Here is a 27,183-nt window from a genome sequence, read left to right as displayed (position 1 = left end):
AAATGTGGATTACTATTTGAAAAAACCAGTTGTATGACGTCACGGCGTTAAAAACTCATGTATAGTAGGTGCTCGGTAATCCGGCGCTCTATAGTCTGGCATTTAGTGCCTGATTATGGAGCGATTGAGCTTTTTGGAAAAAATTGTTTTCGCGTTCGGTCCTGTCCTAACCTTGACAGTGCTTACTAGTAGCCCGTGCTCTCGCCAGTGCTCATCTGTCACTTGGACAAGATGGCGGACTTTTTGTCCCTTTTACTGTAGGAATCTATGATGGAATTTATTCCCCATACAAATCCACTAATCCAGCCACTCCAGTAATCCGACATAGACGAAAAAATTTCGGTGCCGGATTACCGAGCGACTACTGTATCAAAAAATGTTTTTGACAGTTTTATTATTTTTTCGAAGACACATCCGTACATCGTTCTTGTTCTTTTCTAGCTTATGTATATCACTCTCACCTTACTTACATTTTGCGTATTTCTGAACGCCCCAAGTAATTAGGGGTAAACAAGGCTATTAACCATTGATATACAATGAACCTTGAACCATACCGTTTACAAGTGAGAATTCCTAATTACAAACCGGCAAAGCTACAGCGAAAATACTATACTTCATGGTTTTTTACTCTGCAAAGTATTTTGATTAATATTGAAGCTATAAGTATACAGGGTGATTTTTTTCATGTTCATTATGTAATGTCAATATTTAAATTAAAATTAATTTGTGGCAAAAAGGGGATCAACACGTGGTCAGAGAAAGTGTTAATATCAAAACAGACTTCCGCAGAAAACATCGGAGCTATAATCGTTGAATCTCAAACAAAAATGGCGGCCATAAGAAATCAGAAAATCGAGCAGAAGTAATCAAAATTTTATTTTTAGCATCGCCATCAGAAAGCTGAGAAAAAATCACCAAGGGTTTGTTAAAATACTTTTTTGGCATTTAAAAAAATGATATTTTTCGCTTTTTTGGCAATAGCTTTGCTATTTGTAGAGCTACAAGGATCTTCGAAGGGGAAAATTAATCACAATAAAATTCTGCATGACGTTGTGCATTAAGTTTACTCGAAATTCGGCTTTGTTCCCCTTCTTGATTTTTGACACTCTAAGGGCAACTCTACTAGGCGCGATCAAATGAAACCCGATCCACGGGAAATTCTCTTTTACTGGTACACTTACAAAGTTAATAGACACCTCCATTTCTAGAGCATTTATTATCTTTTGCATCCTGCGTCCGATATGAAACGGTAACCTCTCAAGTGCGTCTTCAGTATTTTCAAAAGTAATAAACCGCATGCAAAGCGGATCTAGAAAATCGACAGTGCGGTGTGACCCTACGGGGTCATAGGATTTGCCAAGAAATAAAAATTTGAAATTTGGCACACCTATATGTAACTTCATATACCTTTTAAGAATAGTCATAAAAAATTAGGGTTGCCGTTTAAAAAAATAGTCGATCAAATTTGCGACACCCTGTATAACATTTTATGACATCAAAAAGAGGGCAGCGTAAAATATTAATTGACGTGTCCGAGCGTTTTAAAAAAAAATCCTTTTTGAGTTACTGAATTATTCCCAAGTTAGAGACTCACCCTGTATGTAAAACGAACAAAAGCTTAAAATGTTTTTCGCAAAATTTATACGGTTACACCTACATTTTCTTGATTCTAGTTTAGGCTTGATATAGTCCAGGTAGGATCAGTGCCGCTTTTAAGTTTTTCGGGGCCCTGGGCCATTCGTTCGTGGAGGCCCTCCTTACCCTCAATAAAAACGTCACAATGTTTGCATTTTGTGACGAAAGTAACCGGACTTTTATTTTATCGAACTGCAAAGTCAACGTCTTACCCATGGGCAATACCTCAGTGTAATACCCACTTTAGGGTTTCTATCACTTATTAGGACTTTTTAACTTTCTAAATGGTAACCTTATACAGGGTGTTTTTTTTGGAGCTTTAGTTAAAAGTTTCTGAGAAAGTAAAATAGGTAGGTTTTTGAAAATTTGTACTTAGGAGTTACTCTGAAAGCCGAATCGATGTAAAATATTTTCAAAATGGCCGCACTTCCGGAAACACCGGAAGTAGATAGTAACTTCGTTATTTTAAATGGCAACCCCTATTTTTTATTGCATTTTTGGATTCTACGTGAAATTTCAGTTCTTTTGATACCCATATGTCGATATCTGTCATTTATGGTTTTTAAGTTATTTTGACTTTAAGAAAAAAAATGGCGGATGCAGATGGTACCTTGATAATTGATTACTTGAAAACGGTTGTATTCATGGCAACCTATTTTTATCAGTGCATAGAGAATGAATAGGGCTTTCTTTTAGTGCACTTAAAAAAAAGTTAAGTTGCGTACGACCGCCCCTATGGATATCCAAATTTTGAAACTTCAAAGACTAAAAACTCAGTTTTTTTAAATGGAATGACCATGTTCTTACTATTCCATGAGATAGAGAATCGAAATGGGCGTATTTTGACAATACATGTTCCTATAGCTATCTTTAACAGTTTCTGACTTATTCCCATTTTATTGAATTGACACTATTTTTTTCGGATTTTCTTTTTAGTAGTCTGCCATGATTCTATAACAATTGAATTTTAAACAAATCTAGTGACACTAATCCATCACCCACTGTTATAGGTTAACATAAGTTTTTCAAAAATCGAAAAATGACTCGCAGTGGTTTCACCTATTTTGGAAATTAATTGTTATTTATGGTGAAATGGGCAGAATCGCGGCGCGTGCTTTCCTTACATTCATTCGAAAACTGGAACGAAATTGTATGAATTTTGGAAATTTTGTACCCCTAATGCACTACAAACCGTTGAAGCACAAGTGATACAAAGCTCTACAAGAGAATAGGTATTTAAGATTAACAAATTAAATTCAATGCAAAATAAAAAACTTCGTTGAAACATTTTTGGTATGGAATTGTTGCTAGAACAGATATCGCATTACCTCTCTTAATTTCCAGACTTATACGTTGTTTAAGAAATTCAGTTGAACGACTGTTTAGATTTTTCAAAAATTTTATGTCCTATATCCTTAATAAATGAGTTATTTATTAATGAATTATTTAGACTAGAACTAGAATCAGTGGTATTAAAGAATCCATTCCTTGATTTGTTTAAAATTCGATTGTTATAAAATCATGGCCAACTACTAAAAAGAAAATGCGAAAAAAAATGGCATCAATTCAATGAAATGGGAATAAATCAGAAACGGTTAAAGATAGCTATAGGAACATGTACCTAATATCAAAATATGCCAATTTCGATTCTCTATCTCATGCAATATTAAGAACATGATCATTCCATTTAAAAAAACTGAGTTTATAGACTTTGAAGTTTCTTAAATTTGGATCTCCATAGGTGTGGTTGTACGCAACTTAACTTTTTTTAAGTACACTAAAAGAAAGCCCTATTCATTCTCTATGCACTGATAAAAATGGGTTGCCATGACTATAACCTTTTTCAAGTAATCAATTATCAAGGTACCATCTGCGTCCGCCATTTTTTTCTTAAAGTCAAAATAACTTAAAAACCATAAATGGCAGATATGACATATGGGTATCAAAAGAACTGAAATTTCACGTAGAATCCAAAAATGCAAAAATAGGGGTTGCCATTTAAAATAACGAAGTTACTATCTACTTCCGGTGTTTCCGGAAGTGCGGCCATTTTGAAAATATTTTACATAGATTCGGCCTTCAGAGTAACTCCTAAGTACAAATTTTCAAAAACCTACTATTTTACTTTCCCAGAAACGTTTAACTAAAGCTCCCAAAAAAACACCCTGTATACACGATCTGCAGGATTTTAGAATTTCCTGTATCCCTTACTCTATGCATTAATTTTGTTTAAATCTGCATTTACAGGCGGCAGATTTTACACAAAAATTTTTTCATTCACACGAAATTTTGAGGGCCCCTCAGGATTTCGGGGCCCTGGGCCCGGGCCCAGGTGGCCCATGCCTAAAAACGGCACTGGGTAGGATTAATAACAATCAGTTTTGTTTTCCTCGCTTCTTTCGCCACTTGCAACTTCGTCGGAATTGATCCATATGAGTTCACGTAAATTGGAGCTACCTCGACAGGTGTTTCATTTACTATGTGCTTAACAGATTTTCGTACTCCAATCCAAATATGCCTGTATAGCAAATTTCTAATCGGAAAAGTTCTCTCAACCCTTTGAAAAACTTGGTTTGACGGCCAGGACTATTATTAAACGAAAAAACTGACATTGATACACACTGTGATATTATATTTCCTTATTTTTGAACACATGGGGGAATGGGGATGGCTTTAAGACTAAGCGATGCAGGAATAACACGATAGTACGAATATAACGAAGAAAACCCGAAAGTTCTACGGTATTCCGTTGACGAGATCTCGATCGATTTATAAAAGCCGCTCGAACAGCCGACCGTTAGTGAAACAATAAGCTCCTTTTTGTCTGTTGCCATTTAAAAAAATAATAGATGATGTATATCTAGGACACTCTGTATAACATTTTTTACACAAAAAAAGAGCGTAGGTTAAAATACTAATTCCCGTGTCCGAGCGTCTTCCCGAAAATTGAATTTACTCCAAGTTAGCGACTCACCCTGTATGTAAAACGAATAAAAGCGTAAAATTTTTATACCTTTCTTGATTCTATTTAAGGCTTTATACAGTGCAGGTAGAATTAATAACAATCAAAAGATCCCTAAGTATGATTTATAAGAATAAGGATTTTTTTTATTTTTGCCCAAGTACAGCAGCAGATTAGTTGAATTAACACCAGATAAAATTAACAGTAATGAACAATTCTCTCTTATTACACTGATGGTAAATAGAAACGTAAAATTTCTCTGAAAACATTAAAATGTGTATGTCGACATTTGATTCTCTATTAAAGGGTTGGCACGTGCGGATAGAATATTCATGAAGGTAGTTTATACGATCAGTAGTAAAACACCCCTACATTTGTGGCAAAACGACCAAAAGGTTAACATTTTTTTTTCGAAAAATTGAAACGTTTGCATCTAAATTTTATTGATTCCCTGTAAGGGGTGGTACTTGTAGACTATTACTTTACCTTAAATTGTGGTTTTCTAACAATTTTATTAGAAACTGAATCGTAGGGGATGCTACTAATTTTGATTGTAGCGAGGGGTAAGTAAAGAATTAAAAAAATATATATTTGCATGGGTTTGAAGGCATTTTTGTAACAAATTCATTCGAATCGGTATATTTAAAAAATGAAAGTGCAGAGAAAACAAAACCGATGTCAACATCCGGTAGATATTTTCTGAAGTGCGCTAATGAACACAATTACCTAAATTCCTTACAGTTTCGTGCAATAATATAATTTTGAAGATATACAAAAGCGCACATATGGGTTACAACGATTTTTCTTAAGGGGTGGCAGTGAAACGTCTGCTCTCGAACGAACATCTGCTTAACCTTATCGAGGTGGACCCTATACTTTGGCACCTGCCAGCTGTCGGCCAGATACCCCGCGCGTGTCGCTGCTCCGGCGTACCTGAAAACATCTTGAACGTGTCTTGCTGGATCAACCCAAACAACCGGATTGTTTGTTAATATAAACAAATTGGTTTAAATTGTGCACGGGCTACTAATGTGCCAATTATCATTAACCTCGCCTGGGGGTTTTCCACGTGACGATACTAGACTAGGACAAGAAGATAATTTCTTTTGTTGTAGTCATTAGCGTTTCAATTACGTAAAATGTGAAATTGTTACAAATTCAGGAAAAATTGGAATGGCCCTGGTTTTGTCGACAATAGTAATTACTAATCATCTTAACACACAGGTGATTAAAGTTTATTGCCTACATCTGAACGAAGCAGGTGAAAATGTTCAAATGGAAATATTTTGTATGAGCACCTGCCCTGTACAATTCGTTTTTGTTTTATTAATGATCAGATTGGAATGTCACTGATTTTGAGTTTGTTTATAAATCACCACGTGAATACTTATACTATATTTTGGCCATTTAAAAGATTACGTCTCGTCTTTGCCAAACTCCCATGTTAATTACACTGTGTCTAAGATAAAGATGTCTATCATGGGGTGGGGATCTCCGAAGATGGTCAAATTAGAGAAAATATGCCCAATCCAGAAGATTTCGATTACTTCCGAAGATATGCTACAAAAACCGAAATTTGCAGATTTCGTCTTTATTTTGTTCTGATGTCACAGATACAAAGAACATTTTCTTATTGCCATTATTTGAACTCGACAAGATAACGTTGAGAAATTTTCAATACAACGTTTCGTTTCGGAAAAATCATCAACAACTTTATTTTTTCTATGGCCCGTTAAAAAAGTACCTACATGCTGTACCGAGTAGCATTATTGCTAATACAACGACGTAAGGCACACAAAAAAACAAAAATTGGAAACTGGTGGTTTCAACAGGATGGTGCACCCGCGTATAACTCCAATCGAGCATATTTTTCAATTTCTAGGAAATCTGGTTGGACCTCTGCAAACAGTTTTGAAATTTAAGCCTCACTTCTTCTATATCGGGGGATCCGTCCTGCACTCGTAACTTTCAGTGAGTTTTTCATCGATTCTTGTGGTATTCTCCTAACACTCATCGAAAATATTGGTCAAGGCAGGAAGAACGTACTTACAGTCATATTCACAGAAAGTTGATAATAAATTCAGTTGTGTACTGCCACTTTTGGAATAGTGTTGGCCAACACTGTGACAGAATCTAGATCTGAAAGCTTTAGTTAAGAAATCGAAAAGGCAAGTTTTTACACGCAATTGTGCCCGAATTGACTATGAAGCTGAAGATGTGTTTTTTTTTCTTTTAGTGTACTATTAAAGTTTTTATTGCGTTTTTTTCCTGTACATCCGTCGCTGTGTTTGGGAACCTGCAATTTAAGAATAAACGCGGCATCGCGACGCCAGCGTCGAATTAAATCGGAATTTTCGTTAAAGTGGAATACAATCCGCAATCCCATACGTAGACCACTACGTCTTTAATTCGGCGACATGTGGCCACCCGAAGCTTTTGAAAAGACCAGCAGCTGCTCCTCGATATTTTTTCCTCCTAATATTTTGCTCTCTTTCTAGCCTTATTTCCCTTACTACCTGATCGCATGAAAGGTGATTAAAAGGGGCCTGAAATCTGAATCCCGAAAGATACGTTTAGTTTGTCAGCTGCCGCTTACGGTATAACTTGTTCAAATGTACCATTTCTAAGTGAACGACGAAGAAAGTTTCGACAAAATGATTATTTGTATATCTGGATTTGTTGTTGGAAGGTAATTGTTACATTTCTTTTGTTTACTAGTAAATTCGCGATTTTTCAAACTCGCATTGAGGGTGACATCGATTATAGTAATCAAAGTAAATGACACTTGCGAAGGTCTCGGTGCCGGATATGGATCGATGTCTTTGAACGTCGACGTACAAAAATTGTATGGCATTAACTTAAGACCATTTTACCAAGTATGAGTGAATGACACGAAGATTATTTTCGTCAAAAGCGGAATTTCACTGGCACCACAAATATTACAATTAGTAAAAACAGTAGGCGTTTTCATCTATGACAATGACAGGTTACTGATTTTGAATGTTGTTGATTTTTTTGTAAATGAGATTTGTAAGGCAATTTTTCTCACGTGGAAAAAACGCATGCCCTTTCTAAATCACGCACTGTATGATTCAGGTACTTAGTTTGTTGTTCGGTTTTGAACAAAGTGTTTACTATAGTAGGCAAAAAGAATTATTCAAGCTTTTCCAACTGCAGGTCAGTTATTTTTCGGTTATTTTATTAGGGCATTTTTCACATATATTTAGTGTATTAATGTAGGGCTTTTTAGAAATTTTGGAAATGTTTCGGTATTATGTTGAGAAAATGTATATTATGATTTGTACGAATTTTACAAATATTTTAAAATGTGGGAAACTTTGTAATTTCAAATGGGAAAAAATTAAAAAAGTAGTGTCCAAAGGGGAGAGGTTCAGTCTTTCCAAGTTTAGGCGACTGTTCTACCATTTAATCCCAAGATTAAGGATCCAGGTCTTAATGCGCCCTGTTGCTTTGGGTAACCGATAACGTAGGTACATACGTATCGTCGGGTTGGTTTTTTCTGCTTGATCTGTATGAAATTAATGTTATGCAACCCTATCTCAGTTTGCTTACTGTTCCCCCTGGTTTTAGCCAATGTTGCTCTGCCATCCAAATCTACTATACACGAAAACTCCATCTAGTCCAGGCTATATAATATTTTTGTATAAAAAAATTAGCGGGCGAAACCGGGTTTTTCAGACAGGTGGAATGGATAGGATTTGGGAAAAAATAATTAAAATAGCTGAATTTTTCCGCGGGTGAAATCACGAAAGGGGTGGAAAGGGTATTTTGCAAATTGTGGTAAAACTATTGATTTAGACGAAAATGTTAAATGTAAAAGTTATAGAGATTAAAAAAATGAGCAACTTTTGTATCTGCACTATTTTCACATAACCTCCAATTTTCCTAGAAAAACCGGAAAAACTGTTTTTTTCGTTTTTTATTCTTATGTTTGCGAAAAAATGTCGTAGGGGTTTGAAATTTGGAGGTAACATAGCCTGTTTTATGATAAAACAGAAGATAATTGTTTGGGCCCATAAAGTTGAACCGTTTCCAAGATCTCACGATTTCTGAAAAAAACCACCTCCTTTTCAAGGGGATGAAAAATCTATTTTTTTTCATCGTACAGAGGTGCGCGGGGTAGCAAAATTTTCGGGAAGACTTATATTTTAATAAACAAAAATAAAAAATATTATTCCTATAGCAAAAATTTGCGAAAATCGCCAAAAACCGGAAAAACAGTTTTAATATATACACGGTTTTTGACATGATAAATCAACATGGTTGTTAATAAAGATTTTTTCGAAATCTGTCTTCTTCCTTCTCTTTAATGTTTGCCTAAATATTCTTTTTTGTTATCTTATGCTCAACTGTTTTAGTTAAAACATCTTTATTATTTCTTTTTTCTGCATTTTTACCGCAATAAAAGCAATTCGAAATAAAATCGAATTATGTATGTTGCTTCCTGATTCTTGAACAATTTATTTTTGTTCACTGACTCTTCTTCCTGCTTGTTTTATAGCTGATGCAATTGCGTTGGGCCTGTTGATAAACTTGCAAAATCTGCAATATGAACGTTGGTTTTACCGGCCAAAAGCAAATGATTTGAGATGTCAAACCTGCAGGAATAAACTTTATGAGGATTTTATTCATAATTCCTGTAAATTAACGATCAACAGGCCCAGCTTAATCCCATCAGCTGTAAAACAGGCAGGAAGAAAAATTAGTGAACAAAAACATATTGTTCAGGAAGCAAAAGAATTCGATTTTACTTCAAATTACTTTTATTGCGGTAAAAATGCAGAAAAAAAAACAATAAAGATGTTTTAATTAGGGCAGTTGGGCACTGGGAAACAAAAGAAAATATTTTAGCAACATTAAAGAGGAGAGAGAAGACAGATTTCCAAAACTTTTTATTAGTGCGGATCCAACACGTTAATTTATTTGCAAAAAAGCCTATTTACCTACTGTCAAAGACGGTGTATCTTAAAATTGTTCCCCCGGTTTTTGCCGCTTTTCTTGAAATTTTTCTATTGGAATAATATTTTTTATTTTTGATTATTAAAATGTAAGTCGTTACGAAAATTTTGCTACCCCGCGCACCTCTGTAGGATGAAAAAAAATAGATTTTTCATCCCCTTGAAAAAGAGGTGATTTTTTACAGAAATCGTGAGATCTTGGAAACGGTTCAACTTTATAGGCCCAAACAATTATCTTCTGTTTTATCATAAAACAGGTTATGTTACCTCCAAATTTCAAACCCCTACGACATTTTTTCGCAAAAATAAGAATAAAAAACGGAAAAAAAACAGTTTTTCCGGTTTTTCTAGGAAAATTTGAGGTTATGTGAAAATAGTGTAGATACAAAAGTTGCTCATTTTTTTAATCTCTATAACTTTTATATTTAACATTTTCGTCTAAAATCAATAGTTTTGCCACAATTTGCAAAATACCACTTTCCAACCATTTCAACCCCCGTAATTTCACCCGCGGAAAAATTCAGCTGTTTTAATTATTTTTTCCCAATTTCTATTCATTTCACCTGCCTGAAAAACCCGGTTTCGCCCGGTAACTAATTTTTTTTGAAAATAAATCATTTTAGAGCTATTTAGCCTGGACTAATCCCAACAGTTTGAGGATTAAGGTAATTTGGTATTGTATTATCGAATGATGGCACTATTTTTTTAACAATTGAACCTTTTGAGTGAACATTTTCCCAACTCCTGTAGCCTAATTTTTTACTTCATCAAACGTTCTGCTATAATATAGGGCGTGTGCCATGGAGAACTAGGCTTACAGGGTGGAACAGCAAGAAATACGTTTTCTTATCGTCTTTTTTCCTTTCAGTTTTCCTCCTAAGATGGAGAGGTCTCCTATATCGCCAGCAATAGGTTCCGTTCATATTCAGGAGCAAACATATATTCAAGCACCTAACTATATCCAATCCCAGAACTATGCATCACCCACGCCAAGTACACTGTATACACCGAACAGTTCCGGATACGTGTCCGTAACACAACCTCTACATAAGAAAGGGTCCTTGAGGAATGGTGATATCTTGAAACGCACCCGAGTGCAAACTATGTGAGTATTAAATCCCTTTCGTCTAGCCATAATTTACACTTCTTCCTCAACAGGTACGAATTATCTCAAGATCTGTTAGACAAGCAAATAGAAGTGCTGGAACGTAGATATGGTGGTGTTAAGGCTCGTAATGCAGCTCTCACGATTCAAAGGGCATTTAGGAGATACACTCTCCTTAAGAAATTCGCCGCGATCACGGCGATGGCGAAAGCGGAAAAGCGTATTAGTCGGCGAATACCAACGAATGGTGACGACGCGCGTAGTACTCTCGGTGAAGGGGAAGTGTGCGAGCCAGAATACATGCGAAATTTTGAAAAGTGAGTATACTCGATGTTTGCGCTTTGCGCTAAAACACTTCTCATTTCTTCTTCTTCTGTACGACTTCCAAATTTTTCCGAATATTATTTTATCTAAATTTACAGCGGTCATGAATGTGGAACAATTCGAGCAATCCCTGTACGTTCATTATCTTTGAGAGAACGAAGAAATGTAGATAGCAGCCCGCTTCCCCGTAGTCAATCTGGAACCCCGACAGTTTGTTGGGAGAGCTATTCACCTAGCGCTCATTATTATTCCTCTCCCATAGAAAATAAATCCGAACCTCATAGCCTCCAACAAGCTAGTAGCCCAAATTCTTGTGGTACCCCCTCTAGCACCAATAACGGGTTTGTTCGTTCTCGTAGCAGCCAAAGTACAAGAAGAGTTCCACCCGAGGTTCCCAAGCGAACTTCGAGCATATCGTCGAGATCAGTAGACCCACGCCATCACAGATCAAATGGACTGAGCAAAACGACCGAAAATGGATCCTTGTCGAGCGTACAGAGCTCAGGTAGCGACAGTAGCATATCGACAGATCGAGTTCAGTGCGAATTTTCCGGTTCACCTATATGGAAACGCAAGGGCCACATCCCGGAATATGCCGAACCTTCGCTGGAAACAAGCTTAGGAATGATCTCCAATTCCAGTTCCTCGACGTATGTAATCGAACGACCGGAACAGACCGCGCCAACGAGTTACAAAATTTCCGAAACGATTAGAAAACGCCAGTATCGTGTAGGATTAAATTTATTTAATAAGAAACCCGAAAGAGGGATCACCTATCTTATACGAAGAGGGTTCCTAGAGAATACGCCGCAGGGCGTCGCGCGGTTTTTGATCTCGAGAAAAGGTCTGAGCAAACAAATGATCGGAGAATACCTCGGCCATTTGCAAAGTCCCTTTTGTATGGCCGTCCTCGACTGCTTCGCATCGGAGCTTGACCTTTCCGGTATGCAGGTCGACGTCGCTCTACGAAAATTCCAACAGCACTTTCGCATGCCGGGAGAGGCACAGAAAATTGAACGTCTAATGGAAATATTTTCGCAGAGATACTGCCAATGCAATGTCGACATTGTCGCGAGATTGCGCTCTCCAGATACAGTAAGTAGATTTTTTACTCATATTTTCCAGAATTCTCCCTCCAAAAACCGCAAAAAATTTTACTTTATGCGCGATAGACACTGCTCTTCCGTCATGTGGCCCTACATCATAAGGTATAAACTTGAACTAAACATACTACATGGACAAATACCACGCACTCGGGCGTTCGACAGGCAATAAATTAAAACAAGTTAAAAAGTAATCGTAAACGATTTACATAAAGCGCATTTCCACTTGCATTCATTTCCCATTTGTAAGATGCAACTTCTGTTAAAATCGTAAAAATCCGTCCACAAATATGAAAGATAGCGTTGCACATGAGCAATCCATTTTTGACATGCTATTTCAATTTCTAAGAAGAATTTCATTTCAATGCTTTTCTAAATAAGAAAGTTGTAACTGCGCATGCGCAAACCTAAATTTTGAAACTAATGTTAGATTTTCCTTTGTTCCAAGCGCCAAAGTATCAAATTTCACTTAAATGCTTCCATAGATAAAAAAAGTTGGCACTGCGCATGGGCAAAATAAAGTTTTTAAACTGGCGCTAGATTTTCTTTTATTCCAAGCACCTATGTATCAAATTTCATTTAAATACTTTTATAAGAAAAAAAGTTTGCAATTCGGTTTATAAATGGTCGAGATGCGAAAAGGGCACTGTGAATTTTGAATCGATTCGATTCAACTTTTGGCATTGCGTATTATATGGCTAAAGCTATACCCATATTGAATTTCATGCAATTCAGTTCATAACTAACGGAGATGTAAAAGCGATCGAACATTTCTAAACAAAGTTATCGTTCACACGGACAGATAGATGGACAGACAGGCAAAGGAACAGACGGACAGACCAACAGACAGACGACAGACAACAATACAAAATTATAAATGATCTCTAGGATCGTTAATAAACGGTAAAAGTGTAAAATTATGGAACATGTAAAAAACGGTTTGTTGGTTTTTTTACAATAGATAGATAGATACTTTAGATAGATACTTTTATTCTTTACCAGAGAGGTGTTGAATAATTCAAAAAATTTACAAACATTATAAACAAGCGTAAACAAACAACAAGAAAATATAAATATACATGTAAAGTCAAAAATTAATAAATACTAACCTATGTAAGCTCCTGGAAAATATCAAAGAATTCCTTTAAAGAATAAAAAACAAAGGAATTAAGTCGGATTCTTAGCGTTTTTTTAAACAAATCAAGTGAAGGAATTGACCTTATACCCTGAGGAATGCAATTGTATATCTTCACAGCTATTACTATATGTGAATTATTAATAATGGAAGATTTAGCTATTGGTATTCTAATGAGTTGAGCATGTCTTGTACTGTAAGCATGATAGTCTGAGTTACGTTTAAACAAGTGAACATTACAGTGTACATAAACTACACATTCGAAAATAAATAAGTTATATACAGTTGGTATGTTTAATTTCATAAAATGGGGGCGACACGAGTCTCGAGGCCCTATACCAACTAATACACGAAGGGCTCTCTTTTGCAGCTTGAAAATATTTATGACAAATTTAGAATTTCCCCAAAATAACAAACCATATCTTAAGTGAGATTCGAAGTATGAGAAGTATGTCATCTTTAGTGATTCTTGATGACACGCTCGTTTTAATTGCCTAAGGGAAAACAACGCTTTAATTATTAATAATTAATAACTTTTTTAGCAATAAACGCAGAAAAAATTCCTTCCTTGGTGCAAGCCTCGACACTATAACGAACCAAATTGCGAAAAAAGTAGAACAATAGCTCTTAAGATAAAGAACTAGTAGCGTCGCAAAACGAGCGGGCGGACGGACGGACGGACGGACGGACAGCCGGACGGACGGACAAAGTGGCCACAATAGCGCATTTTTTTTATTTTTGTGGAAATGCGCTAAAAACCTTATTTCGTTACAGTTTTTTTTAAATAATCCAATAAATGCGGTTGTAAAAACCCAGGCGCACCTAGAACTGGCACAAAAACACTCGCTGACAGCTTCAGAAAACTTCACTTTTTTTTATCAAACAGGATCTTGATGGCAAGACAATACGAAACTGGTTTGTTGAATTAGACGATAAAATTTGGCGGTTCTTCGGACGGTAGAAGACTTTTACTTTTAATTAATGATCAAACCTTGGCCAAAGGCTTGACTATTCAAAAACTGCCCTCTACTACTTTTTCCAAAAACGGACAAAACGCTTCTTCTCGCAAACTTTACAAATCCACTTTAGAACTTTAAAACTTCAATCTCTCAACCCGATTACGTCTCCAACCAATTAACTAGGACTGACGGTCCAAGATAACAGCGTATCAAAATGTGCAACACTTTCCGACCGTTACTAACACGTAAGCAAACAAGCACTGTCAAAACGTTGTCTCCAGTATTTAAAGGATCCATCACTTCCACCATAAAACAAACTCATTCTTTAAAATTTTTATATAAATCGCCAATCACAAACAGAGTAGATAAACGCCAGTCACGACGGAACGCGCCAAACGTTCCCACCTCTCCACATGAAATGCGCAAGCTGTGAACATGCGTTATGCGTTAATTAAATTTCGCTTAAAAATTAAACTTCTTATCGCAAACGACCAGATGTATCCTTTTATAAAACACGCAAGTTTAATCAGGGTTGCGATTCTCGAGTGCATAGGAAAATATTTCAGTAGCAGCTATTTCCCATGATACTTTTCCTGTGGGCCTCTCTCAGTAGCTCGTCTCTGAGAGGTTGTTCGGAACCATTATTTAACATTATTTTTGTTGTAGGCCCCGCTACAGAACCCTGTGACACTCCACAATAAAAATTATCGCTCGCATGCATTACACCATTACTTTCTTGTCTTTGTTATTAAATTAACTACAAAAATAATTCTTCGATTTTTCAGATATTCGTTCTGGCATTTGCAATAATAATGCTCAATACCGACTTACATACGCCAAATATAAAACCCGAGCGAAGAATGAAATTGGAAGATTTCACGAAGAATCTTCGCGGCATCGACGATTGCGGTGATATAGATAGTGATATGTTAGCCGGTATTTACGAACGGGTGAAGGCGAACGAGTTTAAGCCGGGCTCCGATCACGTTTCGCAAGTGATGAAAGTGCAAGCGACGATCGTCGGTAAAAAACCGAACTTGGCTCTTCCGCACAGGCGGTTAGTGTGTTATTGCCGATTGTACGAAATTGGTGACATTTATAAGAAGGAGAGGCCTGGCGTTCATCAGCGCGAAGTTTTCCTTTTCAACGACCTGTTGGTTATAACGAAAATTTTGAGCAAGAAGAAATCTTCCGTTACTTACACTTTTAGAAACAGTTACCCGTTGTGTGGCTTGATCGTCACGTTGTTTGAGGTACCATGTATGTAACAAGCTCACTTGTTATTATTCATCACTTTAACGATTCACATTTCCAGTCTACCCCTACGGTATACGATTATCTCAACGTGTCGATGGGAAGGTTTTGGTGACTTTCAATGCGCGGAATGAGCATGATCGTTGCAAATTTGCTGAAGATTTGAAGGAGTCCGTTCTGGAAATGGATGAAATGGAGAATTTACGAATTGAGGCTGAGTTGGAGAGGCAAAAATCTAATCGTGGCAATAGATCAGGTATGTGGGAGTGATATAATGAAAAAGCTTAAATTTTTTACAATTTTGGGACGTCACTTGAATGAAAAATTTAAGTATTGAATACAATTTTATAATCTAAAAATTTAAGATTCTAAGGCCTGGGGATATTCTTAAATCTAAAACTTCAAAAATATCATTTCCAAGTTTCTAGGGTTTTTTAAAATTTGGATTTTTAATTTTTTTGTTTGCGTGTGACAATTTTGCTTTCATTTTTAATAGCCACCCTGTATAATACAGAAATTTAAATGGAGATCAGCCTTGCTGGGTTAGAAACTAATTTGTGACATAATTTTAGTTTCGAAAAATCAAGGGTGCCAAATATTCAAAAAACGTTTTTTTTTGTGTGTAAGTATCAGTGAAGTGCCTTATGGGGACGAGATACGCACAAATGTTATTAAGAACACTCTAACATGAACATGAATAAATAAATAAATAAAAATAAACAGTTGTTCAGAATGAAAAACTGAGTAAAAGTACAACATTTTCTTTTTTGTTTTTGAGCGGGATTTTTTTAGGAAATCCGAAAAAATTTTACCTAAAAAAACTTAACATTTTTCGGATTTTCTAAAAAAAATCCAGTTAAAAAATAAAACCAGTCAAAAACTTTTTTAAACATATGATTTTTTAGCGCCGTGATATTATACAACTGTTTTTTAAAAATGGTAACCCACATTTTTTATTAACGGGCTCAGAGCTGACCTGCATGGCTCAGATAAGTTGACATTAGTAGCTCCAACTTTGAATACTATGGTCCTGGGTTCGAATCCCAGAGAAGGCATGGCTGTTTGTAATTGTATAATGGGTTGGGGCGGGAGAGTGGCTATTAGCTAACACTCCGCCCACTATAAAATAAAGGCATAGACTCCCGAAGTAATTATAATTATTACTTTATTAAAGCGTAAATTTCGTTTTTGTCCGAGTATAACATAGACATGGAATTCGGAACGGAACGATAATAAATAGCATTTTTGCCTAGAAAAGATATCCGTTTCAGGGGATAATGTCCCATTCATCTTGTGACATTCGATTATTGTGGAAACTAGTGGGGGTATCAAAAAAATGATTTATGGATTTAATGATGGTATACACACTTCAACTGTCCCTTAAGGGTCAAGTATAGGGCAACTTAATTTTTTCAAATAGAAACATAGACTTTTTCTTGAATATTCTTATTCTACATCGAAAAATAATAAACTTTCATTGGAAACGATTTTTTTTGGAGACACTCGTCCAAAAGCGTGATTTTTGGTTTGAGCTAGGAAGCTGTTCTGTGTAAATGTTGCTTTAAAGGTGATAGCGTGTTTTTTAACTATGCAAGTGTGATACATGTATTTTTTTAGAATGACTAGCTCTTTCAATATTGTGAAATAAAAAATGCAGGTCCATGGCCTCAAAAAAAAAAGTTGAACCTATTAAACCATTCTGAGATAATGCAATTCTGCAGAGCCCTCAAAATCTTAGAGAACTAAATCTGAAAGGAATTTTGAGAAACTTCTGAACTGTACTTTTAAACTTTTTATGCGCATGCTTCAAGGGATTTATTTAGATTTAGTGTGATTTTGAAAGATAACTGAGAAATTTTGATGTGAATTTTCTTTATAGGTACCGAAAATCGTGATAGCGGCGTCGCAGATGTCGAGGTGTGCCCGTGCCCGTGTCCCTGCTCTCAAAATCAGGCGTTAATCGACGGCAGCCTAGACGAGGTGGGGCACGAGTCGCAAATTAAGCGGTCGGCGCTAAGCAATTCTCTTTTGGATATACACGAGCAATGTAAGTCGCATTTAGTGTATGAATTTGGATAAGAAGATTTAAAAGTTGGGATTGTGATGTCAGTGTAGTTGCAGGAGATAAAGCTCAAAGGCGCGGAAGCGTAGGTTCTCTTGACAGCGGAATGTCGGTCTCCTTTCAGTCCACTTCGGCCAGCACCTGTTCACGCTCTGAGAAGGTTCCGAATAAAGGAAAGCCTGTGTACTATCAACATTCTTTTCTGGGTGGTATATTTAATAAAAAAAATCAGTATCTTATATCTAAATCGACTGAAGTGTAAAAGCGGTGCAGTTTGTCATTATTTACCAAATATCGTTTCACCATCATAGTTACGTTACCAAATAACCAATCGGTATATCTACTTGTGGCTGTTAAAATGTTTCGTCGGCAGTTATTTTCAACACTTAGTCATATTAAATGTTGATTTTGTTATTAAAGATTGTTACCTAAGAATTTAATTTAAATGTGTCGCTGTGTAATTTTTCTTATATGTAAATACTAGATCCAACTGAACATCTTGTCGATTCCTAATCTTGTAAGTATTTGTATATAATTCAAATTTGATTCTTAATCAGAGATTAAAACATTTCTAGTCGTCTGTAAATATATTAGGCATTCTCACACATTAATTCAAATTAATTTACTACCATGTATTAGTGTTTTTTTAATAAGTTAATAAACACGAGGAAATGTATTTATTTACCACTTGTTTTGTCCCTAAAATCAAAAATTGCATTCATGGTGGATGTGTTTCATACCTACCATCACTCCCCCCTCTGTGTAGGTACTTTGATCCCCATATGAACAGAAAACTCACTTAACCCCAATCATTTTATAAATTTAAATTTCTGCTGAGAAAGGATTAAGAATTGAACTGCTATAATAAGAAAGTAGTCTTGTCTGTAAAGTCTTTGCGCTGAAGGATGCCGGTGGGAGATGTAATCTTCCTGTGGAGATTTGGCCGGATTTTGCAGTGTTATTATTCTGTAAAACAATAGCGAAGGCAGAGAGATAGGTTGTGATATGTTGCCTACTTCTAATACCACAAATTATCATTGAACGATCAGAAGTGTCCCCCCCATAGGAATGTTTGTGACCAAATCACAGTCTACTCTAGAGGCCCCAATGGTGACGGTACCGCTTCCCCTCCTCCCAGTGGGCTTAAAAAGGAGAAAAAACAAAATTCCGTCACGCAGGAATCGTGCGCGTTTACAAGATCTTTCTGGCAACATCAATTTGAAAACAATCGGACCAAAACTTTAGGAAGTAGAAGATACGAAAAACTGAAAAATCACCAGATTAGTAAACCCCCGCTTGGAGATGTCGCCGACCCCACATCAAGTGGCACCGTCCCCCCCAGAAGGTACAAGTACACTCCCCCTCTTTTTACAAGCGTTCTTCTACAGGTCCTCATATGCAGCAAACCAGCCGGCCAAAGTGAGATTAAAAGGTACAAATAAATTTCCAAAAAAGAAATTCAAGATAGCGGCCCGTCCTCAAAATTGGGTTGAGGTAATGAAGTTTCTTCATCATTCCCAAACATGCATAACATAGGTAGATGTAATGCTTGAAGGAATCTAAGAAGTATGTGTGCATCAGTGACTACTAGGTGGCGGTAGCGTTTTTTTAGGTTTTTGAGAGAGCGAAGCTTTAGAAGAGGTTTAGAATCTATCTCTAGAGCAGAGCTGGGCAGAATACTTTCAAAAAGTATTTGAATACTAAATAGTAAATACTTTACACAAATCAAAGGTATTTGAATACTAAATACTTTTACGTCCAGCACAAGCGAATACTAGATACAGATACATTGAAAAGTATTCAAATACTTAAAAAATAAGTATTCAAATACTTTAGAATGTATTCGAATACTTTCAAAAGTATTCGAATACTTTCAAAGGTATTCGAATACTTTCAAAAGTATTCGAATACTTTCAAAGGTATTCGAATACTTTCAAAAGTATTCTAATACTATCAAAGGTATTCGAATACTATCAAAGGTATTCGAATACTTTGAAAAGTATTCGAATACAGTAAAAAGTATTCAAATACTTGTCACTCAAATACATTAAAAATTTAAAATAGTAGGTATACTAGATAAAAAATCAAGTTATACTTTGTATGGGGTTAGCTTTTTTTATATTTCTATTGTTATATACAAATTTAAGGGGAGTAAAAGCGTATTATTATTATTATATTATTATATAGGAGGTACCTACCAGGACCTTTCTTATACCAGTTATATCCTTAAGAATACATGTACCAGTTTTCAAAGCGATCGTACGTCGTGCACATGATACGTACGCCTTTCTGAAATTAATCCTAGCGATTTTGGAACAGATCCATTTTTGACCATCCGTTTGTCCGTGTGCATGATAACTTGTTTAGAAACGATCGCTTTGAAAATTGGTACACATGGTCTTAAGGATATAAGAAAGGTCCCTATTGTTTTTAAGTTACGTAGACTATCGAGTTCGGTCGTTCAGATGTATCGGATTTTTATATTTGATTTTGTGACAATGGAAACTTTCCCTAAACATTTCTAAATTGTTCTCAAATATTTGAATAACTTAAAAGTACTGCCTTTTTTTGAGGCCGGAAAAAAAAATTGTCTGAGATCGACCGGGAAAAAAACATTTTCTTATAGAATTGACCCGTAGAATCCATAATTTCAAACAGTTCCAAGATTGGGCTACTAGTTCAAAAGTTACAGCCCTTTGAATTTTCTTTCGAAATTGGTTTCTAGTCTATAACTTTTGATTGAGAAGTCTGATCGAAAAAGTACGAATTGATTTGGATTCTACGCACCCAAATTAATAAGAAAAAGTGTTTTCCCGAGAAATTTTGGTGTAGTCGATTTTTGGTAAAAAAGGAAGGTTATACACTGCCTTTTTTTGAGGCCCGCAAAAAAAATTGTCTCAGATCGACCCGGAAAAAAAAATTTTCTTATAGAATGTGGCCTGTAGAATCCATAATTTCAAACAGTTCCAAGATTGGGCTACTAGTTCAAAAGTTACAGCCCTTTGAATTTTCTTTCGAAATTGGTTTCTAGTCTATAACTTTTGATTGAGAAGTCTGATCGAAAAAGTACGAATTGTTTTGGATTCTACGCACCAAAATTAAGAAGAAAAAGTGTTTTCCCGAGAAATTTTGGTGCAGTCGATTTTTGGTAAAAAAGGAAGGTTATACACTGCCTTTTTTTGGGGCCCGAAGAAAAAATTGTCTCAGATCGACCAGGAAAAAAATTTTCTTATAGAATGTGGCCTGTAGAATCCATAATTTCAAGCAGTTCCAAGATTGGGCTACTAGTTCAAAAGTTACAGCCCTTTGAATTTTCTTTCGAAATTGGTTTCTAGTCCATAACTTTTGATTGAGAAGTCCGATCGAAAAAGTACGAATTGTTTTAGATTCTACGCACCAAAATTAATAAGAAAAAGTGTTTTCCCGAGAAATTTTGGTGCAGTCAATTTTTGGTAAAAAAGGAAGGTTATACACTGCCTTTTTTTGAGCCCCGAAAAAAAAAATTGTCTCAGATCGACCCGGAAAAAATTTTCTTATAGAATGTGGCCTGTAGAATCCATAATTTCAAGCAGTTCCAAGATTGGGCTACTAGTTCAAAAGTTACAGCCTTTTGAATTTTCTTTCGAAATTGGTTTCTAGTCTATCATTTTTGATTGAGAAGTCTGATCGAAAAAGTACAAATTGTTTTGGATTCTACGCACCAAACTTAACAAGAAAAAGTGTTTTCTCGAGAAATTTTGGTGCAGTCAATTTTTGGTAAAAAAGGAAGGTTATACATTGCCTTTTTTTGAGGCGCGAAGAAAAAATTGTCTCAGATCGACCCGGAAAAAAAATTTTCTTATAGAATGTGGCCTGTAGAATCCATAATTTCAAACAGTTCCAAGATTGGGCTACTAGTTCAAGAGTTACAGCTCTTTGAATTTTCTTTCAAAATTGGTTTCTAGTCTATAACTTTTGATTGAGAAGTCTGATCGAACCAGTACGAATTGTTTTGGATTCTACTCACCAAAATTAAGAAGAAAAAGTGTTTTCCCGAGAAATTTTGGTGCAGTCGATGTTTGGTAAAAAAGGAAGGTTATACACTGCCTTTTTTTGGGGCCCGAAGAAAAAATTGTCTCATAATTTCAAACAGTTCCAAGATTGGGCTACTAGTTCAAAAGTTACAGCCCTTTGAATTTTCTTTCGAAATTTGTTTCTAGTCTATAACCTTTGATTGAGAAGTCTGATCGAAAAAGTACGAATTGTTTTGGATTCTACGCACCAAAATTAAGAAGAGAAATTTTGGTGTAGTCGATTTTTGGTAAAAAAGGAAGGTTGTACACTGCCTATTTAGAGGTTAAGTATTCAAATACTATGCGAAGTATTCGAATACTTCTCAAAGTATTCAAATAGGTACCTTGCGAAGTATTCGAATACTAAATATTTGTGAAAGTATTTGAGTTACAAATACAAATGTCAAATACTGCTTCCATAAAAGTATTTAATTACAAAGTATTTGAATACTTTAAAAGATTTGAATACTAAAAAGTATTTACTAAATCGAATACTGCCCAGCTCTGCTCTAGAGCTGTATTCTTCTTCACTAGTTACATATGAGGATTTTTTTTTGGTTTATAAATAAATTAGATTGTGCGTTCTAAAAATAAATTATTATAGCCAAGACATTTTTAGAACAATGGATCATTGTGTAGGCGTTCCTTTTTTTAGTTTTCCCTGTACTCTAACGACCGGTTTCTCAGGGTTAATTTATTGGTTCAGTAAACGCGTCTGTGGATTTTCAGGAATGTCCAAATGTGGGTTAAGCAAACTTTGGACCATGTTCCTTCTCTAACAAGCAGACCGTGGCGTGCAAAGCAAAATATTTCTTTGTGTTGGTAGGATTTGGCATCAAAATATATGTTTGTCTGCCTGAAGCATTTTTGTTAAGTTAGCTTTTCAAAAAAATGTAAGAAGTAAATAATAAACTCATGTCCAACTTGGGTACCTATGCATTTTTCTAGAAATAATAATTTTTCACACAAAGAGTTGAACCCGATCCGCCCGGGGTGCAAGCCCTTACCACTAGGGCGTTATGGAATGCATTACATCATTACCGAACTGAGTTCACATTCCAAAATAGTTGAAGGGAAGGGTCAAATATGGCATTTCTTTTCGCATGAGCAGTGTATGGAACGGCGTGGCCCATTTAGATTATAATCAAAATATGGCAGTGACATAAACGAAGAAGAAGGCGGCGATGAGAAATGAGTTCTCTCTTTCTCATTCATTAGCCTTCAAATTTGGGGTGTATCTTTATTTAATTTTGATTTGCTAACTTTGCAGCCACTGACGTTTTTAACATTTGAGGGGTGTAGTCACGCCAATCTAAAATTATTGGGGAATCCGCAAAGACTCTCTAATGAAGCTGATGACTGTGGCGCACCATCACCTTATCGATCCTTAGGCGCAAGGTAGTGCGGGATTCTCCTTTCGATTCAAGTTGGCATATCCTCTTGGTCAAGTATGTTTAATGGCACGAACTGTTTTCCATACTTCCTTTTGCCAGTAAAGCTACTTTCGGAGTTTTGCAAAATCGCAAATTGCAACCAAAATAACTTCTTCAAACAAATGAAGATCTGGCTCTCATATTAATTAATTGGAATATTTCTGCTTTGGCTTCCGTATTTTTATTTTCGTTGGTGTGTGATGTATTCAACTGTTGATATTGTCAATTGGTATAGTGCGGGTAACAGTTCAAGGAGCGTAAGAGACTTATTTTCTGTGTGGATTACTTTAAAATTAGTGGTTGTTTAAATGCGATCCACATAAGACACCGTAAACAACCCTAAATTTTAACGGTGGATATGAAACTGAATGTTTTAATTTTTGTGGAAGAGAATCCCATAAGAAACTTAGGAGAAATAGCGGCCGAATTTAATATCTTTTCATAATAACGTAAAAGCCTCCCTAAAAGCATACTATTTACTGTGGTTTTTATTAAAATCTAGAATGACAGTGCAAAATGCCTGCGCATGTTATTTTGGTTGCATAAAATTAGAAGAGTTTTTGTCATTTAAAAGTACACATAGGAAATCCTCCGGTGTACCTTGAAAGAAATTGTAGGAACTTGTTTGTTGTTTTTAAAGGAAGTTAACTACAGTTTGAATTTGCAAATATGGACAAAGAAAACCTACTAATTATTACTAATTTCTTTTAGTTACATTTGCAATTTGTAATAAAGTATATATCTAAGGCTCGCGTCTCATCTCGGGTGCCCTTTAAGCCGCGGGGCCCCTGGGCACGAGTCCATCGCGTCCGTGCGTAAGAATACCACTGGCTCAAGGTAAGGCTTCCAGTTTTGGTTCCGGGGAATGATACTCTTTTTTTAGAGTCACTCCATTATCCATCACCTGTGCCATACATTGACAGAATTTGCGCGCACTCATCAGACACCGCTGGTATAACACAGACCAAGACAGTCGTCTAAACGCTTATAAATACAATTAGATTACGCATAAAATACCTTTTTTTACCACGGCGGCGTCCCCCGTGTCGCGACACCCAATGCGAGGCGGTCACCCCACCCACACGACGGCCCTGCAAGCACTATGCTCCAAAGCCGCCTATTATAACCCTAGCTAGGGTATACCCCAGGTAATCATTCTCAACGAGACTGAGTCGACTTCGAAGAGGAAAAATGTCAAAGGCCGTTTGTTGGCGAGCTCGGGAATCGAACCCCCCCCCCCCCCCTCTCTATCGATGGCCCTGTAACAATATACCTACAGAAAAAAATCCACAAAAACTACCTTATCTTCAGATGTCGGAAATTAGAAAATGTTCTCCTTTTAAATTTGTTGGGGGAGTTAGAATTCAGAAAAAATTACATTCGTCTATTTCATCTGAATTGTATATTGTATATTCCCCATTCCAACGGTCATTTAAAAGTCATCAGGTATACGCTGCCGATTGTGGTCCAGGTCAGTTACGAATTGATTTATTTATTTGAATTTTAATTAGTATGACTACCCACACATATACCTACTATTATCTGTGGACTACCTATATACTCTTTAGTACTTCAATAGCGATGGGATTGGTCTAATTAGACGAATACTCTGCTACATTTGAAAGTATAGATGTAGAAATGCAGTATAGAACCTTAATGAAGTACACACATAGAAATTGCAGAGCGATTTATTATAAACACTTGCATTAATTTTAAGTGGTTACACTAAAATCGATCAATAACAACCAATCATCATAATCTTAAACGAAGTACAAAATACGCTTGAAATATGCGTATATAAAATTGGTTACCTTTAGCTGTTTTGTTTTGCATAACAAAAATGAAAAAAACCAATTAGAAATGCGAATATAAAAAAGTATAAATTAAGAGAACGTTACAGACGATAAAACAAACCAATAAATGTCTGAAATAAAACATATAACTCTCGAAGCAAGTAAGTAATAAAAAACGTTAATTTAACGATATGAACAGCCAGAGGCACCATCTGCATTAAAACATTTATCTTCTGTAAAAAGTGGACATTTCGGGCTTTTTTTTAGTTTGCAGACTTTCATATTTTTCATAAGCAGAGGAAAGAGCTTGCAAAATTGGTCCAACGTATTCGAGAGATCTTTTTTCTAGGTTTTTTCGTGAACTAACTTCTGACGCTATAAATTTATCTACGTGCGTAAAGAAACTGTCTTCGCAATCACCAATAAAATAACAAATCTTATAGGCGATTAAGGGCAGAATAAGTGCCATAAGGGCAGTTACTCCCGCCGCAACAACCACAACGGCAGTAGTAGTTGCAATTACGTTGTAAGTATTCCAGGTAATTGGGTGTCGAGGCACTTGCAAAACCTGGTTTGGCGAGATGCTGTCTTCTATCTTATTGTTGATATTATTCATTTCCTCCGTTACAACTACCGCCCAGAATAGGAAAATAAAGGTTAAAACACGCACGATCGCCATTCCTAAAATTAAACATCATTTTACTTTTGCGCATTTCGCAGAGTTAGATAATTAACAATCGCCTTTTTGTCTATAGCGAATACGGGTAATGTCCGAATGTGTACTTATAGAAAAAAGAGAAACACTAGTTGTATTAATTTAAAAGTGCGTGTAATACTAGGGTGTTATGAAGCAGACGAAAAATAGTAATCTTCTAACTTACCCCTAACTGTAAATCAACCACACAAAATCCGACCTGTTTTACGTTTTAGTGAAGAAATACTGAGACTGAGGGTAATAGGCGACACAGGTAGAAATTCCACCCCATCCCTTCTAGTGCTTTCAGCTTTGTCACTGTATTACCTGCAAAATCAGTAGGTACTTAGTTTAAAGAATAATATTCACAGACATTGTGCATATTACCGTTGAACTTTATTGCTTTGCTGAACTAAATTAAAAAATTATTATTAATTATTAAATCATACCACTTATACATTTATATATCTTTATAACATTGAATAATAAATTAGTCAATTATAAGTACCCAGTAGTACCCTCTTTGCTTGCACTTACCTATTAAATGTTGAGTGGGACGGGCATTGCTTTAGCGAACGCAGGCAAATTAGAAATCCAAATAATAATTTGTTTGGCAATAATTAATCTTTTGTTCAGGCATATTTTTTAGAATTAAATTTTATTACAAGATTTACTCTAGATATTCGCAAGTAACGCATAAAAAATGTGAATTTTAACCTTTCGCTCTGGTAGACAAGTAGTATGCATGGGATTTATTTAATAATTAAAAAATCCCATACAACCATTGAACAAAAACACTATTTTGTTCAATTCAATAGCGAACGATCCACGAGATAACCTAACAAATAAAAAAAATGGATTGCGCATGCGTAAAACATCATTTTTGATTCTACTCGTGGTACAAAATTTCATTTAAATATCTTTGTAAAAAAATCGGCTTGCGCATGCGCGGAAAAATTTTTTAAATTTGGTATTAGTTTTACTTTTACTCGAGGTAAAGAGAGTCGAGAGCAGAAAGCACTCCTCACAATTCTGGATGAATCTGTTTCAAAAACTTGTTGATAACGGATGGTTCGATGGTAGTCTCCTTGACAAGTCCTTAATATATTTTGTTTTCCTGAAACATATTCAGGTGAGTGTAAGTACTAGTAAGTAGGTACAGTATTTTCCGAAAGTCGTAGTCGATTACAGATTACAAAAATTTAATTTCCCCCTGTGGGCTCGGGGGCAGAATTGACCCACTCCCGCCCTGGAGGTCGTAGAAGGCGACCAATGGGTCCGGAGGCGGCTAGTCCAACCGTGTCCTGAAATACCCTTAAATTTTCCCCAATTCCAAGAATTCCATCCTATCACCTTCCCGTCTATTGCTACAGCCTACATTTATTAATTCATCTTGTTAAATCCATAGCTATATATTACTGTAAATATTTATTTATATTTATTAGACTCTTTTGGCTCAAATAATGTGACGGTGAATTTGAAAAACAAAAATTATTGTGAAATTGTACATTTAAAAAATAAACTCTAAATAAATTCTAGGAAAATTTGGGTGTATTTTCAAGGCGGGTGTGATGGTAATAAAGTGATCAGAGGGAAATTAATGGAAAGATATGAATGATTTTACTTTTCACTGTGTATTTAGTTACTCACTTTTAATCAACGCTAAAGTTTGAGACGTACTATCCAGACCCTT

The 27,183-nt window shown here is 35.8% G+C and overlaps 1 protein-coding gene across 10 annotated transcripts in view; it reads left to right on the top strand.

Moving 5' to 3' along the window:
* Nucleotides 1–18,182, top strand: part of LOC116165516 (IQ motif and SEC7 domain-containing protein 1) — a 61,493-nt gene extending 43,311 nt beyond the window's left edge. For 4 of the 10 annotated variants that reach the window (XM_031480020.1, XM_031480027.1, XM_031480025.1 and 1 more), the window contains exons 2-8: nt 10,445–10,681; nt 10,735–10,998; nt 11,104–12,100; nt 14,988–15,462; nt 15,518–15,712; nt 17,336–17,503; nt 17,572–18,181. In XM_031480020.1, the coding sequence (XP_031335880.1) occupies nt 10,445–10,681; nt 10,735–10,998; nt 11,104–12,100; nt 14,988–15,462; nt 15,518–15,712; nt 17,336–17,503; nt 17,572–17,780 (2,545 nt within the window). In that variant the 3' untranslated portion in view covers nt 17,781–18,181. Of the gene's footprint in view, nt 1–7,175; nt 7,287–10,444; nt 10,682–10,734; nt 10,999–11,103; nt 12,101–14,987; nt 15,463–15,517; nt 15,713–17,335; nt 17,504–17,571 lie in introns of those variants that run through there. The other 6 variants (XM_031480023.1, XM_031480022.1, XM_031480021.1 and 3 more) reach the window with 4 other exon arrangements.
* The last annotated feature ends 9,001 nt before the right edge of the window (nt 18,183–27,183 follow it).

This window comes from Photinus pyralis, unplaced genomic scaffold, assembly GCF_008802855.1.
Source record: "Photinus pyralis isolate 1611_PpyrPB1 unplaced genomic scaffold, Ppyr1.3 Ppyr1.4_LG3a, whole genome shotgun sequence".
Classification (NCBI taxonomy): Eukaryota; Metazoa; Arthropoda; class Insecta; order Coleoptera; family Lampyridae; genus Photinus; species Photinus pyralis.
The sequence above is the reverse complement of the archived record's forward strand: the minus strand, read 5'-3'. Positions and strand labels throughout refer to the sequence as shown.